Genomic DNA, 20811 nt, shown 5'->3' with positions numbered 1-20811 from the left:
GACATACGACCTATAATGACTAGACATAGACTAAGACAGAGACTTCACGAGAATTCAAAAAGAAACAAAAGAAAGAAATGCACGAGGGCGGACGTGACTAGCGGCAGTCAGTATCACAGTATTTTCAATGTCTTCCTAATAGACGTACACGAATCAGACGACAAGGAACGAAATGACCGTTCTAGTGTGTACATAAAATAGACGACAAACGAACGAACCGACCGTTCAGTAGTTTTAACTATTTTTATTGATTAAGTATCTGGAAATGCTCACGGCCCATCTACATCTAGTGTTAAAGTTATTGAAATCCTTAGGGTCCGTTCACACTGACCGGCTTGGAGGAGCGCAGATTTTATCACGTTGGAAACAGAGTTTTGAGTAATTGTAGTAAAGTTTATTTTTGCAAGTGCACTTTTTTGTCATTAAGAATGCTTCAACGCGCTGCGTGTGAAATAAAAAGAGGAGCCGACCGGCTCTGATGCGCTCTTTTTATTTGTTTACCTCGCTCATCCGCTTTTAGACTGCGAATAATAAAACTATGGAACAGTAACTCGCCTTAAATTGCACTTTAGGTTATGGTTCCATTTACGCACATAAATAAAAGCAAATACAACGAACACTCACACTCTTTTATAAACAAACGCTTGCACGCGATTGGTCGCGTCAAGGTCACGGTTCGCAAGCGCCACCCAGCACACCTTTATAATGTAACGATGACGTTATGAGGTAGTAATGAATTCGTGTAATATTTACTCGTTTTTTTATTAAATGACTTTATTACTGCAATAAAAATAAATGCAGCTTATAAGTTAGTACATAAGATAAAAATATGAAAATTAAACTTAAAATCAATACTACTGTATACAAGGTGTAAGGCACACGACTTCCCCTTTCAAGTACGTATAGTAACCGGCAAACTTCTTGAGCAAATGACCTTGACTGCGCAGAACCGAATTTTAGATCACTTTGGGGGTGAGGGTGAGGCGCGACGGCAGGGGAAATCGTATCGAGTGCGTTATTGGTAGATCAGTCGAACCTTGCGCCCCGCACCGCGCCCTCCTTCCGCTTGCTCCCAAAAGTACGCTTGCGTACAGTGAAAAGTCTATCGTTATTAATCATTAAGTTATTTGTTATAATTGCTTGTTGACTTTGTTGCCATTGCTATTTGTTGAGTGTTTGTTGATTTTTTATAAAAAATACACTATGCCGCGACAAACTGGTGTAGTATTCAAATGAAAGGGTAGAAAAATTGTGTACGACGTATATTGCTTCATTATAAAACAGGGGAAGAATGATATGGAAAAAGTAAAACAGACTTCGGAAGCAACAAAAACATCGGTGAGTACTGTTAGGTGCATTATTAACGAAGCTAAAGGCTCTGGCTTGCTTGCCGTGTTTCGGACTCCGGGTAAGAAAAAATCAGGGAGGAAAAGACCGTAAAAAAGCTTCGCTTCAACTGAACCAAGACCTGGCAACAGCTCTAGTTTTGACTTAATAGAAGGAATATCTATTTTACCCCAAGATTAAATTATTACAATTATTAACCTATATTTTTTGTTGATGTTCTAATAAATATATAAATAAATATATATGTTGATTTTAATAATTTAATTGCATTATGACGCAGAGTAAATAATGTTTTTGCACGTGAGTGTACCATGCGCGAACTTACCCCAACTACGTCAACAAATGCTCAAGAAGTTTGCCGGCTATTTATTATACATGGCCTCTTTTTGAAAGTGTATGCTGCATATTGTGCTATTTTTGCAATGCTTTTTTTATTTTTAGATGAGTGGACGAGCTCACAGCCCACCTGGTGTTAACTGGAGCCCATAGACAACTACAACGAAAATGCGCCACCCACCTTGAGATATAAGTTCTAAGGTCTCAGTATAGTTACAATGGCTGCCCCGCCCTTCAAACCGAAATGAACCGAACATTAATGCTTCAGGCAGAAATAGGCAGGGTGGTGGTACCTACCCGCGCGGACTCACAAGAGGTCCTACCACCAGTAAGAATGCGTCCAATTTGTTTCATTTCTTTCCAAGCGTACTGCGGCTATCCATTTTTTAAGTTGAATTTCATTTGTCTGAAATCTGCAGTACTAAAATCATTTGTTATCGCTGCATAATATCATACTATACTACTACTACATAGAAAAAGTAATCGTACATATTGCATAACACTATCCATCATCAATAGTATGAAATTTTACGATGTTTGTATACTTACTTATGAAAGCCATTTCCCTGGTTTTTCATATCTGTATGGCTTTTACGCCATTTCACGACACACGATTGCATACTGGCAAAATTAAAAAGCGCAAAATAATAATTATCTGGTCAACCGAAAACTGACGCAACACAACCGCACGACACGAGTGCCACAGCGAAATGGCGCGCCGTTCTGTAGCTATTTTAAGCCCCGCCCTCCGCGGTAGCCATTTACGTGGAACCATTTTTGAAGCGTAATTACTTTTCTATAGTTTTATTATTCGTAGATTTCAGATCTCTTCCGGTCGTGCTATGTGAAATAGCGGCTCCGCTCCGACCAATTCCAAACGTATATACATAGTCTTACCATAAATACTGATACAAAGGAAAAAAAATTTCTATTGCAAATAACATTTATTAGTTTTACAGTGTGTTAGTTTAATACATAAATATTAAACAATTTAAAGTATAAAAAGCTTATTCGAAGTGGTCTCCATTGGCTGCAATACAGTCCTTTAAACGTTGAGGCCAGTTATCAATAGAAGCACGCACTCTTTCCATGGGAAAAATTTTCACTGCCAATCGTACGGATTGTTTTAAGGACTCCAAATTATCATGGCGTTTAGAGCAAGCCGTGCTCTCTAAAACTGACCATAAATCATAATCCAGCGGATTAAGATCGGGACTAGACGACGGCCAGTCTTCAGCTCTGATGAAGTCCGAAACGTTCGTTTCCAACCAAGACTGCGTAGACCTATCTTTATGACCTGGCGCCGAGTCTTGCTGGAAGGACCATTCTTGATTATTAAACATGGTGTTGTTAAGGGGCTTCACTATCTTCTCAAGAATGGTATCTTGATACACTTGTGCCGATGTTTTGATACCTTTTTCACAAAAGTATGGCTCAGTCACTCCTTCGTAGCTAATACCCCACCAAACCATCACTGAAGTCGGATAGAGCCCACGTTGCAGTCTGTCCACTAATTGGGAAGCTTCCCACTAATTGGGAAGAATTTTTCATCCGTAAACAAAATTTTTCTATGACCTCCCTTTGCGTACCGCTTCAGTAGTTGTTTCGATTTTACCACCCTATTCTCTTTTAAATTATCAGTTAAGAAATGACCAGTACGTCTCTTATAGGCTGCAAGTCCTAAGTCATCTTTTAAAATACGCGTCATGGTTCTAGGTGATATCTTCATCTCCCGAGATAAAATCTTTTGCTTTCGGACAGGATTTCTTCGAATTCTTTCCCTTACTGCTTTGACCACCTTTTTCGTACGAGCACTACGTGGACGGCCAGATCTTTTTCTGTCACAAACAGAGGAGGTCTCATTGCACCTATTAATAGCCCGGTACACAAACATTTTACTAATACCAAGCGTATGGAGAGTTTTAAAAATTGCATTTGGCTCCATACCTACTTTATGTAATGCAATCACAGCGATTCGGTTCTCTTTATCACCCCACTCCATTTTAATATTGCAAAATATTGTACAATTTACTTATTGGCGCCAAAATGAGAAAACTCAATGAGCAATCATATAAAATGACAGATTCCAAATTTAAATGTAATATTTTGTTTATTTTTAATTGTAACAGTATTTATGGCCAGACTATGTATATAGATATAGATAGATAGATATAGAAAATTGAACAGTGTAATAATAATGAAGAGGGCGGACTAACGTTTGTTGAGCTAACTATTTATATACATTCTAGATATAGCTACTATACTATAAATATAACATACTATATATACTATTTGTATAAGTTTACTTTTTTATCTATTTTAAATGTGTAGTATGTTTATTGTAAAAAGTTTTGTATGGATAGGTGGCCTCAGTTAGACGGCTGCTCTTCTTCGACAGGGTTTGCGGGTGCTTCTGCATCTCAGGATAATTTTTTGCAATGTCCAAAATGTCCCCAAGTGAGGCTTTTTAAAGGAAATCGTGGTCTCAAAATACATATCAGTCGAAAACACCCAACAAATGATCACTTAATATCTCGTTTCTGTAACCCTTCCTCAAATCATACCATAATTCCTCCTTCACACCCTATAACTTCTCCGTCACAATCAGATAAACATTTTTGGGAAAAAAAATTAGAATTAAAAAAGAACGTTCCAGTTCTTAAACGAATTCCCCGTGGTGCAAGGATTGCAGCATCACAATCGTTATCAAATTTGATCAAAAACGTTATAGTACAGAATTCTGTTTCGGCCTGGGAGCGTCTCCTTCTTTTTCCATACAGAATTTTACACATTAGGCCTTACAAAAATATTACAACGACTTTAACACTAACAATCAAAAATAATTTTAGTAATAACACATATATCTCTAGCAATGATTCCAATAGTGATTCATTCATTTTGTCAACCAAAAAATCCCACTCTGAGACCACATTTATTGGAAAAGTTGAAACTAGACTCGGTGATGGTGATATAAGGGGTGCTGCAAAACTTTTGTTTTCAACAGATGTAATAGCACCTGATACCTCCGATACTTTGCAAGCTCTCGAAAGTAAATACCCAGATCCGTCGTCAAACATATTTTTTCCTGACCCTCCCAGCTCTGAACAAGCCATAGAGGCGACCATAGAGGATGTTGCTAATGCTCCTGCATCTTTTCAGAGTGGTTCTGCTGGCGGGCTTACTAGTGGCAGCTGTGGCGCCGTCGGCCAGTCGCTTTTAAAAGGCTTAAAAGATTTAATTAATTTTATGCTTTCGGGCAAAGTCAATGATAAAATCATTGACATTCTCTATGGTGCAAATTTATGTGCTCTAAATAAGAAAGATGGGGGAGTAAGACCAATTGCCGTGGGCACGGTATATCGCCGTCTGGCAGCCAAAATCTGTTGCAAGAAAAACATGGAAAAATTAAAACAATACTTCCAACCAGTGCAATTAGGTTTTGGTTCGCGAGGCGCCTGTGAGGCTGCTGTCCACGCCTTAAGGATTTTTCTCCATGAGCAGGGAGGGGATGTGGTTCTCAAAGTCGACATCAAAAATGCCTTCAATTCAGTAGATAGGGCTACCTTGCTAACACAAATAAAAAACAAAATTCCTGATTGTTATCCATACCTTTGGCAATGCTACAGTCAAAATTCAAAATTAGTATACAAGAATAACCTAATATTTTCTCAAGTAGGCTGTCAGCAAAGTGATCCTTTAGGGCCGGCCATTTTTAGTTTAGCAATCCACCCAATTATAACCAATTTGAAATCAAAATAAAACATGCGGTATCTCGATGATGGCACCTTTGGAGGCGATGTGGAGACTGTTTTAGATGATTTTTTTATTTTTAAAAGAAAAATTTCATGAAATTGATCTCCAAATTAATTTAAATAAATGTGAAATGTTTGTTTCAAATGATAAAATTTCGTTACCAAATTTAGAGAAAATTAAGAACCTTATTCCTGGCATTCAAATTGTAGATAAGTCATCACTTCGTTTCTTGGGTGCCCCAGTCTTTGAGGAGTCCATGCAGGACTTCGTTAAAGAGAAAATCCTAAATTTTAATGCATGTTCGGGCCGTCTACTCAAAATTAATACCCATATGGCTTACAACATCATTAGATACTGTCTTTTCGTTCCCAAATTTACCTACTACCTCCGGTGTTGTCCAATCTGGACACAGAAAACTCTTTTACAGGATTTGGACAACATAGTGATAGATACACTCGTCGCGGTTTTGAACGTAGAAATGGACGAGCGAATATGGTCCCTAGCTTCTCTCCCGATAAAGCTTGGGGGCGTAGGCATCCGCAAAATTTCATGTGTAGCATTACCAGCATTTCTTGGTTCAGTCCACAGTAGTTACGAACTCGTTTCTAAAATTTTGTCTTCGCCTTTAATGGATCCAAAAATCACTTATATGACTGAAGCAAGAAATGAGTGGTTACTAGCCTGCCCTAATACTGATCTGCCCACGGTCCCGACTTCTCAGCGATTGTGGGATAAGCCGCTCTGTGAATTAATACGTAAAAATCTACTTGACTCATGTAGAGATTCAACAGAGCGTGCGCGCCTCCTCGCAGTTGCAGAATGGGAATCGGGGCTATGATTGCAGGCCCATCCATCACTTCACACCGGCACTCTAATGTCCGACAATAGCTTTCGTTTAGCAACTTGTCTTCGCCTGGGGGCACCTTGCTGTGTTCAGCATCACTGCCAGTGTGGCAACATTGTCGACCGCTTTGGTTACCACGGGCTCTCATGCGTGAAAAACGCTGGCAGAATATACCGCCACGCCAGCATCGTCCGTCAGGCCCTTGTCAGCGCCGGCGTGCCAGCCATTCTAGAACTGAATGGTTTAGTGCGAGGCGATGGTAAGAGACCAGACGGTATGTCGATTATTCCCTGGAAGATGGGTCGCTCGCTCGTTTGGGATGCGACTTGTGTAGATACCATGGCACCGACACATCTTCCTGGGACTAATTCTAACGCTGGCAGCGCTGCTTCAACGACTGAAGGCCTCAAACGGCGGAAATATGAAAATCTCTCTAAAGATTTCATTTTTGTTCCGTTTGGGCTAGAAACTTTGGGCCCCTGGGGCCCATCTGCTAAAAGCTTTTTTAAGGACCTTAAAAAAACTATTTGAGGCCTCGGGAGACCAGAAGGCCGGTACGTATTTTGCACAAAGAATTAGCATTGCTATCCAGCGTGGAAATGCTGCCAGCCTTCTGGGAACGCTGCCAACTGGCGGTGAAGTAATGCAGATTTACTATTTATAAGTAGCTTTACCTAAATAATAATTATTTTTATTCATTTATTAGTAGTAGGTCCTTTATTTAAATATTTATAATATGTGAGTTAAATTATAATAATTTTACTTCTTTACACATTTATAAATAATGATGAAAGCTTGTAATAATTTTAGTATATTTTTGGGCCACCTAATGAAGATCATCAACACTTTTTTTTTCCTACCTAAGCTGATAGCCTTGAGAGGCTATATCAGCGTCGCTTTAACTAGTAGGTGAGCTCACGGGGCTCAAACCTGATGACGTTGCTAACACGAACCCTAGTTAGAGCCGTGCTTTGCAAAATCTACCACCGGATCAGAAACGCGACCCACTGAGAAGATCCGGCGAGAAACTCAGTGGGCTGTGTCTGAGGGTTAATTTACTCGTCGAGCCCTTTGTCGCAAGTGACGGGTTCGACGAGAACGATGACGATTTTAGGTACCTAAAGCACCGTTTAGTGGATCGGGAGGATCCGAAATGACGTGTTTGGGGCGACGTCGACTGTTTTCCATTCTGTCCGCAAGATCGGGAATGTAGTTACCGGCGGCCACGATGAGAGGGTTCTCGTATCATACCGCTTTATCGAAGTGGCGCATCGACACCGACTGTAGATACTTACTGATGGACTTTAAGTCCAGGTCGTCATGGAGGTCGAAGTTCCTGACGAACCACGGGGCTCCGACGGCTATCCTGCAAAAACGGGATTGAATTACTTGGAATGATTTTAAGTAAGTGCGGGCCGCGTGAGCGAACATTACACTTGCATAGGTCATGACGGGGCGTATGCAAGTGTTGTAGAGTGTCACCTTATTTCTAAGGGACATTTTACTTCGCCTGCATATCATCGGGTAGAGGCGTCCTAGTATGAAGGCGGCACGGTGCTGAAGTCCACTCACACTTCTTCATTTTTCACCGTGTAGAACGTAAACTCGATTTCCGCAGTTGTTAGATTATTTGATTTATTTTACCAAACTCGCACTAAGAGCACATTTGTTGAATTTTGTAAAAATGAAAAGAATCCAATAACAATTTGATTTGTTAGTAAGTTTTATGAAAGAATGCTTATTAAAGGTACAAAATTTTATGAGTTATTAAAGTAAGCTTGTGATATTTTTTGTGTAGGTATTTGTTCACTATCATTGTACGTCTTTGTTAAGCAGTGATGGGGATGGTGATAACAATGCTACAGAGCACTACAGTATGGAACGCTCTGACGGACTCGGTGTTGCAATAGTTAGTGCTCCTGGCTGTTGCGCTGAAGGTCGTGGGTTTAATTACCGCATTTGGCAAACTCTTTGTGATGAACAGATTTTTTTACTCTTTGTCTGGATGATTATCACATATATATGTATATATATATATAAACATATAAATGTAGGTTTGTCAGTCTAGTAGCCATAGCACAGGGAATCCTATTGGGGGCGCATGACCGTGCGTGATTTGTTCCTAGTTATTACAGTTTTATATTAAAATTAATCGTATCTAATGAAGCCTTTACTTTAGAATGATAACAAATGGAAAAAAACCCTTTTTTTATATGTTTTTAAAAGAACTTGCTTTCACTAACGAGCTAGAGCGTTTAGAAAATCTTAAAGGAGACGGCCCATATTCCATGGACATTTCCACCACAGCAAAAGTGCAAGAGACATTTACTGGTGGCAGGACCTCTTGAGAGTCCGCGCGGGTAGGTACCACCACCCTGCTTATTTCTGCCGTGAAGCAGTAATGCGTTTCGGTTTCAAGGGTGGTGCAGCCGTTGTAACTATACCTGAGACCTTAGAACTTATGTCTCAAGGTGGGTGGCGCATTTACGTTGTAGATGTCTATGGGCTCCAGTAACCACTTAACACCAGGTGGGCTGTGAGCTCGTCCACCCATCTAAGCAACAAAAAAAAACTTACTACCAAAATTGAATCATTGTATAGGATTTTTAAAATCTATTGTGGAACCGTTAATGTTTTTATTCTGCATAGCGGGGTTTAAAAGATATCAACTAAAACGTTGAAAAAAATAACGCCCCAAGTAGGTAATCAAGAACGTGATTATTTTCTTACTACTAAAAGAAGGTAGTAAATTCATTACTGGGCGATTTACTGTGCTCATTTTGAAATGAATTTAAGTGTTTGGGGAAAAGGGGAACCAGAGTTTCTATGAAACTGGAAAAACCAAGCCAAATCTCATTTTAACCAGTCGTTAGTACCTATTTCAATAATGTAGTGATATTTCCTATATTTTTCTAATTTTTCATGGAATGATGGTTATTATATTATTAACTAGCGACCCGCCCTCGCTTCGCTTCGGAAACATTAAAACACACATGAAATCAAAAAAAAAAAATTAAAAAAAATTAAAAAAAAGTAGCCTATGTTCATCAGGGACAATGTCGGCTTCTAATCAAAAATGCAAGGTTAATTACCAATATTGTTTATTACTCATCAATAATTAAATTATGTAAAAACGGCGCGGCTGGCGGTTATGAGGATTTTGGCGTCGTACGTCTTTTGTGTTTTCCCATATTACGTTTTTTTTATTTTTTTTTATTGCTTAGATGTGTGGACGAGCTCACAGCCCACCTGGTGTTAAGTGGTTACTGGAGCCCATAGACATCTACAACGTAAATGCGCCACACACCTTGAGATATAGTTCTAAGGTCTCAGTATAGTCACAACGGCTGCCCCACCCTTCAAACCGAAACGCATTACTGCTTTACGGCAGAAATAGGCGGGGCGGTGGTACCTACCCGTGCGGACTCACAAGAGGTCCTACCACCAGTAAATATTTAAATATTTTCAAGTTTTACTAAAAATCGTAGAAGAAGCACGTTCACGAACATCAAATAATTTATAATAATCCACCATTTATATTACATATTTTATAACCACTCGAAAATACACAAGTTAAAGAAAATAATACAATGAGGCGACATGTTTTTTTCACGTTGGCGCCAAAACTCCAATTTCGCAATGCAGGCAAAATTACACAAGCACGTTCACTTAACGTAAACACTCTTTGATCTTAGCCAAAAGGCCGAGAAGCGATCACTTAACGTAAACTTCAACAGAAGAAAAAAAAGAGAAAAAACATGGCTGACTTTAAGTACAGTCATTAAAGTACTTTTTAATCACATCAATTTGCAATCCCCGCTTGGCACGTTAGTATCAAATGTACAGTTTGCATTATTTAATTATATGTTATTTTAATTAAATAACTTTTTTAGGTCTACGGGGCTAATTAATACATAAACTTGAAACGACTTGGGCAGAAACGAGCTGTCTTCTTTGTGGATTGCTTAAATTCTTTGCACAATAACATAAGCGTCTTCTTTTCTTAAATTCCATCCAATAATATTTAATTTTAATATAGGATTATTTTAATTTCAATGCTTTACATCCCAGTTGATTAACACGTTGATTGCGGGACCATTTTTGTAAGACTTCCAGCCAGTGCGTTTGACGTCTTTTCGCAAGCAAGATCGGACTTCTTTGCAGTGCGTATGAGACATTATAATCCTCACAAAGGACCGTTTTTAACATGACTCATGCCTATAGAAATCTGGACATAGTCGCCTCCTGTTTCGAGCGAAAGAACACGGCTATGACTGCCGCGACAGAGGCTAGTCGCGTATGGGACTTTTTAAGCCGCATAACGCAGTCAACGCGTTAATGTCTCAAATTAATCATCTTAATTTCATTTCATTTCATATCACTCCATATTATCATTTTTCATAAAAATAAGAATATAAATTAAAAGTAAGACATGACTTAAAGATCTTAGTTACCAGGCCATTAACTGCCTTAAAAAAAATTTTGTGGTTCAGTAGTTTAAATAGAATAATAGACCAGTAGAGAAAGGGCAGTCATAGATTAAACACATAATTGAGGGCAGTGTTTTTTGAACTTAGTTATCGCATTAATTGTAACAAACATGACATCATTATTAAGTTATGAGACTTTAGTGCACGCTACAGCTGGTGCTGCGGTATGTACCTATACACAATGTATTGTTAACATTTTTAAATACAGATACTTATTGTTTAACATTTTAATCAAATATTTCAGGGCAGCGTCGTGGGCATGACAATATTTTATCCGTTAGATACACTCAGGTCACGGATTCAAGGTATTTAAATAAAACTTGTGACATATACTTAGTCTGGCCATAAATACTGTTACAATTAAAAATAAAAAAAAATCTATTGCAAATAACATTTATTACTTTTACAGTGTGTTAGTTTAATACATAAATATAAAACAATTTAAAGTATAAAAAGCTTATTCGAAGTGGTCTCCATTGGCTGCAATACAGTCCTTTAAACGTTGAGGCCAGTTATCAATAAAAGCACGCACTCTTTCCATGGGAAAATTTTTCACTGCCAATCGTACGGATTGTTTTAGGGACTCCAAATTATCATGGCGTTTAGAGCAAGCCGTACTCTCTAAAACTGACCATAATTCATAATCCAGCCGATTAAGATCGGGACTAGACTACGGCCAGTCTTCAGCTCTGATGAAGTCCGAAACGTTCGTTTCCAACCAAGACTACGTAGACCGAGCTTTATGACCTGGCACCGAGTCTTGCTGGCAGGACCATTCTTGATTATTAAACATGGTGTTGTTAAGGGGCTTCACTACCTTCTCAAGAATAGTATCTTGATACACTTGTGCCGATGTTTTGATACCTTTTTCACAAAAGTATGGCTTAGTCACTGCTTCATAGCTAATACCCCACCAAACCATCACTGAAGTCGGATAGTGCCCACGTTGCACTCTGTCGACTAATTGGGAAGCTTCCTTAGAGCGTTGAGCATAAATACGGTCATTTTGTTTGTTAAAATGTTGCTCAATTGTAAAAAAATTCTCATCCGTAAACAAAATGTTTCTATGACCTCCTTTTGCATACCGCTTCAGTAGTTGTTTCGGTTTTACCACCCTATTCTCTTTTAAATTATCAGTTAAGAAATGACCAGTACGTCTCTTATAGGCTGTAAGTCCTAAGTCATCTTTTAAAATACGCGACATGGTTCTAGGTGCTATCTTCATCTCCCGAGATAAAATCTTTTGCTTTCGGATAGGATTTCTTCGAATTCTTTCCCTTACTGCTTTGACCACCTTTTTCGTACGAACACTACGTGGACGGCCAGATCTTTTTCTGTCACAAACAGAGGAGGTCTCATTGCACCTATTAATAGCCCGGTACACAAACATTTTACTAATACCAAGCGTATGGAGAGTTTTAAAAATTGCATTTGGCTCCATACCTGCTTTGTGTAATGCAATCACAGCGATTCGGTTCTCTTTATCACCCCACTCCATTTTAATATCGCAAAATATTGTACAATTTATTGGCGCCAAAATGAGAAAACTCAATGAGCAATCATATAAAATGACAGATTCCAAATTTAAATGTAATATTTTGTTTTTTTTTAATTGTAACAGTATTTATGGCCAGACTAAGTATTCACAGTAGAGTTAATCTTATTAATTATGTACACATAATGCTTATTTAAAGGTATGAAAGAAATCTGTCTAAATAATCAGCCTAATATTATTTTCAACCATGTCAATTATTGTAATTAGGTACTAATATTAGTCAAGATTAAATAATACTAATAATAATTTTCATAACATACTATTTCAGTTGAGGATTCGAAGAAGTTACAAGGATCGACACTGGGATTATTAATAAAACTAGCTAGTGAAGAAGGTATTCAATCTCTTTACAGAGGTTTATCACCAGTTTTACAGTCAATTTCAGTATCCAACTTTGTTTACTTTTACTCATTCCATGCATTACGAAATATATCTTCCCGGCCGACAACAGCATTGCCTGATCTACTTTTTGGTTTAATTGCTGGAAGTATCAATGTTATTTTAACATCACCGCTATGGGTTGTAAATACAAGAATGAAGTTGGAAAAAAACAATTACAAAAATTTATTTGAAGGTCTCCTTGAACTAGCAAGAACGGAAGGCGCAAAAGGCCTTTGGTCTGGCACTGTTCCTTCACTACTTCTGGTTTCAAATCCAGCTATTCAGTTTATGGTGTATGAATCTCTAAAACGAACATTTATGTCCCAAGGCTCATTCCATACATACACATCATTTTTAGTTGGGGCTACAGCAAAATCTGTAGCCACAATCCTAACCTACCCCTTGCAAGTAATTCAATCTAGACTTCGTGCTGGTACTAATTTGAAAACATTGGTGAAAGATATTAAGTCAAAACCAATTTCAATGTTCCGTGGACTGGAAGCCAAGCTTTTGCAAACAGTCATGACTGCTGCTTTGATGTTTGTTGTTTATGAAAAACTTGCTAATTTAGTTTTAGTTATTATGAGAATTGAGTAGGAAAATACTCACTGACTAGAAAAATTAAGTTTCTCAGAGTTATAGATTAGAAAACATGCAGTTTCTCATTTAAATAATAATCCAAGTAAGGGGCCGTTTACGTATTACATAAGCAGATTTATTACAATTATTTACCCCTCCTTTCCCCTTGTCAGCAAATGTAAGCAAAGCTCTGACCCCCCCCCCCCCTCCGTCTCCCATGATAACGTTAAGATTGGTATATGAATTTTTCTACGAATGTATTCTAATTTTTTTAATGATTCATGAGCAGCAGTTATAATTCTAGAAATAAGAAAATAGGCTTTGGATAGCGGACTTTAACGCACTTCATATTCATTTAAACAAACTTTATTCGGAATTCAACATAGAGTATGAGGGCGGTTCAATAAGTACACGTGTTAGAAATGAAGACACTTTTTTTTAAATTTATTATATTTTTTTCAACATAATCCCCCTTTAGACCCTCCTCCCAACGTTTCCACCATTTTTTTAACACCTCAAAAAATACGAATCGCTGAACTCTCCAAAATACGCCTATATCTTAGTGATGACTTCCTGATTTGAATAATTTTTTTTCCCGCGAGACAATTCTTCATGTTAGGGAACAAGAAGAAGTTGCATGGAGTCAGTTCGGGTGAATAAGGGGGTACGGCAGCAATTTTTTACTGGTGGCAGGACCTTTTGTGAGCCCACGGGAGTAGGTACCACCACCCTGCCCATTTCTGCCGTGAAGCAGTAATGCGTTTCGGTGTGAAGGGTGGAGCAGCCGTTGTAACTATACTGAGATCTTAGAACTTATATCTCAAGGTGGGTGGCGCATTTACGTTGTAGATGTGTATGGACTCCAGTAACTACTTAACACCTAAAAAATCCATGTGCATGACTCACTTCGCCTCCCAAAACAATCGTTGTCATGACCTTTCCAGCCGATAGGACCGTATTCGCCTTCCTTGGAGTAGATTCACCGGGAGAAATCCATTGTTTTCATTGTTGTGTAGTTTCTGGTGTGTAATGACGAATCTAGGCTGCGTCAATGGTGAAAACTCGACGCAAAAAGTTCTTCAGATCTTCCTTGAATTGCTTCAAACAATGCTGCGAAGTTAACAGCCGCATCGGGTTGTTGTCCACCGTGAACATTCGCGGCATCCATCGGGTCGACCACTTTTTCATCGCCAACTTAGCATATAAAATATAAATTGCTGTTCCGGTCGACACACTTATTGCCTTAGCTACTTCGCGCGCTTTAGTTCGTCGATCATCGAGAATCATGTCGTGGATTTTTTCAATGGTTTCTTCGCTAACCACATCTGCCGGGCGTCCTGGTCTCTCCTCATCCAAAACGAGTGTTCATAAACGTTTAAATTCATTTAATCAATATCTAACTTTGGTCATAGATGGCGACATGTCCCCGTAAACAGCATCCAACTTTGCTTTTATCTCCTCGCATTTTTTCCCATCCAAAAACAAAAAGCGAATTACTGAACAATACTGCACTTTTTCCATCTTACCGAAAATCACGAAACATCTCTTACTCGAATAGCTGCCAAATCCAAACTAACCTAAAGATTAATCTAAAATTTGTTTTGGCGTCGTTTGATAGATGGCCGTACATTATGACAACACCAACTTCCCTCAAAAACGTCCTGTCTTCAAACGTGGGTACTAATTGAACCGCCCTAGTAAGGCACAAATGTTATAATCTTAAGTAATATTACTAACAAAAAAACTTTTAAAGTTTTGGTATACATATTAATTCCAATCCACAGTCTTCAGTCCATGACATCCAAATCCATTATTCTAAGTTTTCGATGATATTGGATGTTTGCTGCTCAATGTTGTGTGTGCAGAAACTTTCATCCGATTTTGAGATATCTACGTTATTCTTATCGAGCCATTTAACATCTTGGTGCTCTAAAATTTGAATAATGCACATCAGTTCATTGGCACGACGAGCAGCCACTCTTATAGGCCTAACTTTCATAACAGTGTACGTGTTTTTATGGATTTTCTTGATGTGACAATTTAGTGACTTGACAGAAGCATGATAAATACCACACGGTTTGCATGTTCGAAATTGACTGGCAGATTGAGAAGTTGCCCTCCATCATCCAAAACCAAGTTATCACTGTTTGTTTTAATTTTACTGGTGGTGTAAGAAACCTGTTGTCTAGTAATCTAAATAGGCCATTTCTGGGACGACAGCGTACTATATTTCTACATTTTACAATTTGAGGCAGATATTGGCTTTCAAGATACCTGGAAAATCAGGAATAACTTGTTCGCCCGGCCCAACATATTTTGCAGTTACACGATAGCAATCAATTTCCATTGAACTCCAGACCTCAGCTAACACATTTTCTGCAAACTTGAAATTGGCTCTTTCTAAATGTTCATTAATCGTAATGCCACGTTCATCCACATGAGATCCATAATGGTCATGAGATAATATCAAACCAACCACTTCCCGGCTAAGACGAGCCATTCTGCGCTCTATTCTGTTATACGCACTTCTACTGGGAGCATTGGTAGCTAAAAACAATGCATCGAGATCATATCGCTTAAAGTGTTATTTATATAGCAAACCCTATAACTTTTTGATAACGCGGATTTTCATGTGGTCCTCTATAAACCGTCATAATTACCACTGGTTTTGCCAATCCATGGTCAGTTTTAGCTAATGCTCGAAACTCTTCAAGTTCGAGAAGCGTCTTGAAATTCTGGGCATGAGTATTAGTAGTAGATGAACTATGCTTTCCACTTCGAATAGCGATGTATTTTGATCCAGAATATCCGACGGCTTGCGGTTGTCCTAGCATACTGGAAGTAATTTTGATACCAGCATAAACTGATGGTATTAATTTATGCCGCTCAGCGATTACCCAGTCGTGATCAGGCAATTTGATTCTATATTCTATGTGCATTAGAATAGGTGCTTGCTTATTTGCCGCAGTTACTCCAACAGGGACCCGAGCTTTATCATCTTGAGATATGAAAAATACTTGATCGGTCCAAGTATGTTTCACGATACGATTGTTTCAGCGAAATTGCTATCTAAGTCGCTTTTGTGGTGATCAGCCTGAGCCCGATTGAGCTTAACAGGGACTGTCGATACAATACCTCTTCGTCCCTCTGCAGAATTAGATTTTCTGGGAGTCAAACGAAGATACGTCCCACTTCGACTAATGTCCAATCCTATTTTACGTAATTCTTGTGTGTGAGTTCATCAAGAGGTTTTCCACTGCGAATAGATTCCGTTCGTCTTCTATCATCTGCTACACTCCCAAATAAAGCAATATCTGCAATTGTTTTCAATAGCAAAAGTTGATCGTTTTAGGACGCCCCACTGAATCCCTCAGGGACAGTTTTTTTTATTTCTGGATTTTCATCACAAATATCTTATAACTTCTTTTTCATACCATCTCTGTTTCTTCTGGGCAACTGCGTTTTGAATCTTCCTGTTTAATGACTGTTTCGCTGTTTTTAATTCTTCACGCAACTTAATGATTTGTTTATTAACTTCATGCTTATTAGACCGTGCGGACTCACAAGAGGTCCTACCACCCTTTGTAGGCAGCGGCTTGGATCTGCCCCTGGCATTGCTGAAGTCCATGGGCGACGGTAACCACTCACCATCAGGTGGGCCGTATGCTCGTCTGCCTACAAGGGCAATAAAAAAAAAACAGTAATTACGCAAATTATAATTTTGCGGGTTTGATTTTTATTACACGGTGTTATTCCTTCACCGTGGAAGTCAATCGGGAACATTTGTCAAGTACGCATTTCATTAGAAAAATTGGTACCCGCCTGCGGGATTCGAACACCGTTGCATCGCAGATACGAATCACCGGACGTTTTATCCTTTAGGTCACGACGACTTTTCTAAAATTAACTACACAATGCAAAAATTTTCAATTTCTAACATTTCTAGTGTAGTTGTAATATTTACAGTACTTATACTTAAAATGCTTTCATCACTCACCTTGGAAAAAAAACGTAGTAGATTAGATTTACGCTAGTTTATTTAGGCTGCTTGCAATTCTTCCTCAATTCTCTTAGAGACAATAATATCAAGTTTTTTGTCGGACTTTGCTTATACCTTATAATTACGCCACACTTCGTTAACTAACTTTTGTACATTTGTATTTGTATATATATTGTATTTGTATATATATAATATATAATATATATGTAGATTTTTTAAAACTTTCGAACAATTTTTGGTATAGCTTGGATTTGTCTATTTAAAACGACATCTTAAACAATTCAACTTTGGCGAAATTAGATTAACGGTAACACAAACATTATCTTCCTTTACTTACAACATGTCAAATTGCCAATCGTACCGAAACGAAACAGATTGACGGAAGAAATTTAGACAAGTGAATAGCGCGCGATAATTCCCCTACTCTGTTCCAAGCGATTACCTAAACATATTCATTATTTATGGGAATCCCCGAAAATGTGTTTCGTTTTCAAGCATAGACAACGTGTAGGTTGCCAATATGTGTAAAAAAATAGGAAATAACTACTGCTGACGTAATCACCATCTAGACACCCCATTGATATGGATATTGTTATATATGAAGTAGGTGCTAAGGGTGTAAGATTAACTAAAATGAAATGTTTATGCAATAGTTATTACTTTATAAAGTTACTGTCCAAATCTTACATAGATCTGACATCATTCCAACAACAATCTAATCATACGACCCTCATTATGCATTCTATGCCAGTCTTCGCATTAGCTATAATTTAGTAAAATTATTTATTGAACACGTTAGAGAAGTAACAATTTATACTATCTCCATTTCTTTATTTTCTCGATGACAACTCCCGTGGAAACTTAAACGAGCGTCTTTTTACATTAATTAATAAAAATATGACGCTTACATACACAAGGTACAAGGTCATAGTAGAGTCAGAGTAACTGATAGGGATCGATAAACGTAAAACGATAACAGGCCCCATATTTTTTTACAAAGCCGGATAATTTTGTACATTTTTTTTAACTAATATTACATTTCACTACAAGATGTAATTATATTATGTTGATTCTTTATTTATTTATTTTAATCAAAATCTGATGAATCGTCACTGTTAACGACGCTATAATGTTTTGGGTTCTTCTCACAATTTTTCCCTGTGTTCGGCGGTTACTTCCGCACATGCATTTTTTAATAAATCTAACATCTTGTTTGCCGTAAAAGGGGATGGGTATTGTTTCAAGCGGCGTGTCCTTTGACGTACCCATATTAGTTCTATAGCATTGTGCTGGCAATGATACGGCGGAAGTCGAAGAACCCAAGGACCACATTCGGCAGCTATTTCGTCGGTAATATATATTTTAGGGTTTTTTTTTTCGATTTTAAAATATTCACTAATTGTACTTTTAATAAAGTATTATGCACATTTTCGCCATGACGTTGGAGCCAGTCAATTATCTCCGGACCACGAGGTATCGACCTGACGTCACAGCAAATCGGTTTTCGGTGCGTGTGTCCAATGTAGTGGACTGGTGCGCATTGACACGACTGAAATTTGTTTCGGAATAAAATGTAAAAGTGTGGTGTATGTAGTTGTGTGTAAGTGTATATGTGGGAGTAGTTCACAGTACTAAATCAGGGTGGTAGTTACAAGTGTCGCCATGTATTTTAGTAAATGTAGTTTCATTCATTAAATTCACACCATAGCCAGCGTCAACCAGTAATTTCACCATTACATTGTTGATCATAACGGGTTATTCTCCGGGATCATTCTCCTTGTTGCATTTTATTTCGAGAGTCTTCTTTATATTTTTGGGATAGTCAGTTGTCTTATGTCCAAAGTCATTACAGCGGAAGCACTTTATTCCTTTAGAGCAGCTAGAAAGATTCATAATCTAGGTCGCTGCAGTTGAAGCATCTCATCTTAGTTAATGCTTTCTTCCATCCAGATGCTGTAGGTTTGAATGTTGTTGATTGATTACAAGTTCTTTTTGACGTTCGAAATTTCTTCTTTATTTCAGCAAATAAAACAAGTTTTTTTCCTAAATTCTTTGATGTTGGAAGCCCCATATAAGTAGTATAGTTTTATTCATTTCATGTCATGATATCCCTAATACCATCGATGATGTATTCCATCAGGGCTTATCTTTAATCTTTCCGAGTACTGGGACTTCTTTAAGTTGCATAAAATATTGTTGATATGTTTCACCTGGTTTCATCTTCCTATTTGATATGGTCTTGCGAATGGGTGCGCTGTATGTAGTCCAAATTCTTTTAATCCCGTTATCAAGTGTTCCCATGTAGTCGTGCCAGTCAAAGATCTGAGGAACAGTTTTGCTGTCCCCTTTAAAAGCCTTTTTGCGTAGATCAGTTTTTTAATGTCCGTCCATTGCATGGGATTAGCCATATCTTCGAAAACCTTAATCCACGCCGTATGCATCGTCAAATGCATCCATAGATTTTTTAATTCGCAGAAGGAAATTGTGGAGCAGGTTCAGCAAAGCATTCTTCGTCTGCCATAATCACCCTCCGAGGCATTTTACTATTCATTGAATTCTTTGTAAACGTCTTGAGATTAAATTTGGAATGTGAATAATCTGTTTTTCCAGCGTGCCCAGTTTTCGTTCGCAACTTTTGTACACCGATCACAGATTTTGATGTTGATCTCGATCCCGGACGGGCCCCCAAAAATTTGTAGAATAGCGGTGCACAATGAATTAACCGAATTTGTTGAATTTTATTTTTAATCTCATAGAAAATTTACGTCTTTCTGTTTTTTCTTTTTTTTAATTTAGTCATCAACTCACGAAAAATTTAAGTCTTTCTTTCTTTATAATTAATCGTAATAAGACAGACTATAGAGTTCACGCGCCTCCTGTCATCTGTCAGGTCGGTGTGGCCACTGGCCATGATTAAACCAAATTATTCCTACATATTGTAACTATAACGATATAGGTTGAAATTTTATGTCGGATAGAGAGCACAGATATATTGCCTCCTAAATGGCTCCTACCAATTATAAAGATTTTTTTGGGCGAAACAATACAATAGCCAAATTCTTCACCAAAAAATTAATATCTTAGAAGTACGAATTATCTTTTTAGAATAAGGTTGGAAATCAGTCTAGAGTTGTAGGCAGCGGATTGACTGATCTTTGACCCACTTGTTGTCCATGAATGACCTTTACCACGTATAGGTGAGGCATTAGTTAGTCTTGCTTCAAAAGCAACAGTGAACTGGTACACTTGAAGGTGAAAGTAAACAAAAAATTATACATCCTCTACATCTAGTCATTATTACATCTACATTTATTGTTAGGTTAATAGTTATAGTACCATATTGTTAAAAATTAACTTGTCAAATTTTTTTATTTCCATGACAAAATGTTACCTTTATACTTTATTGCACTTATTATAATTAATTGTTAGTTTAAATCAAATTCTCTTGTTTTCTTTTGAACTAATTTTGTCAACGTTATTTATTTATGTTTAACTACTTACATTCAATACTTATTTTTCATTTTCA

The 20811-nt window shown here is 37.9% G+C and overlaps 2 protein-coding genes and 2 pseudogenes across 3 annotated transcripts in view; 2 read left to right on the top strand and 2 right to left on the bottom strand.

The window, feature by feature from the left end:
- LOC114251659 (nuclear pore complex protein Nup160) overlaps nt 1-20811 on the bottom strand; it is a 47023-nt gene that overhangs the window by 3007 nt on the left and 23205 nt on the right. The window lies entirely within an intron of this gene.
- On the top strand, nt 4131-6957 carry LOC149502019 (uncharacterized; annotated as a pseudogene).
- Nucleotides 10622-15486, top strand: LOC114251660 (peroxisomal membrane protein PMP34). Its single transcript, XM_028186001.2, has 3 exons — nt 10622-10934; nt 11015-11075; nt 12594-15486. Exons 1-3 carry the CDS (start codon nt 10881-10883, stop codon nt 13301-13303), a joined length of 825 nt encoding a protein of 274 aa, XP_028041802.2. The 5' UTR covers nt 10622-10880; the 3' UTR covers nt 13304-15486.
- Nucleotides 15686-20196, bottom strand: LOC149502018 (uncharacterized; annotated as a pseudogene).

The sequence above is a fragment of the Bombyx mandarina genome, chromosome 11 (assembly GCF_030267445.1).
Source record: "Bombyx mandarina strain Sakado chromosome 11, ASM3026744v2".
In the NCBI taxonomy this organism is placed as follows: Eukaryota; Metazoa; Arthropoda; class Insecta; order Lepidoptera; family Bombycidae; genus Bombyx; species Bombyx mandarina.
Note: the sequence above shows the minus strand (reverse complement) of the source record. Positions and strands in the feature narration are given on the sequence as shown.

Coding starts and splice junctions, on each gene's coding strand:
- LOC114251660 (XM_028186001.2), top strand. CDS start 10,881: ATGACATCATTATTAAGTTATGAGACTTTAGTGCACGCTACAGCTGGT. Junction 10,935..11,014: donor ACGCTACAGCTGGTGCTGCG/GTATGTACCTAT, acceptor CAAATATTTCAG/GGCAGCGTCGTGGGCATGAC. Junction 11,076..12,593: donor ACTCAGGTCACGGATTCAAG/GTATTTAAATAA, acceptor ATACTATTTCAG/TTGAGGATTCGAAGAAGTTA.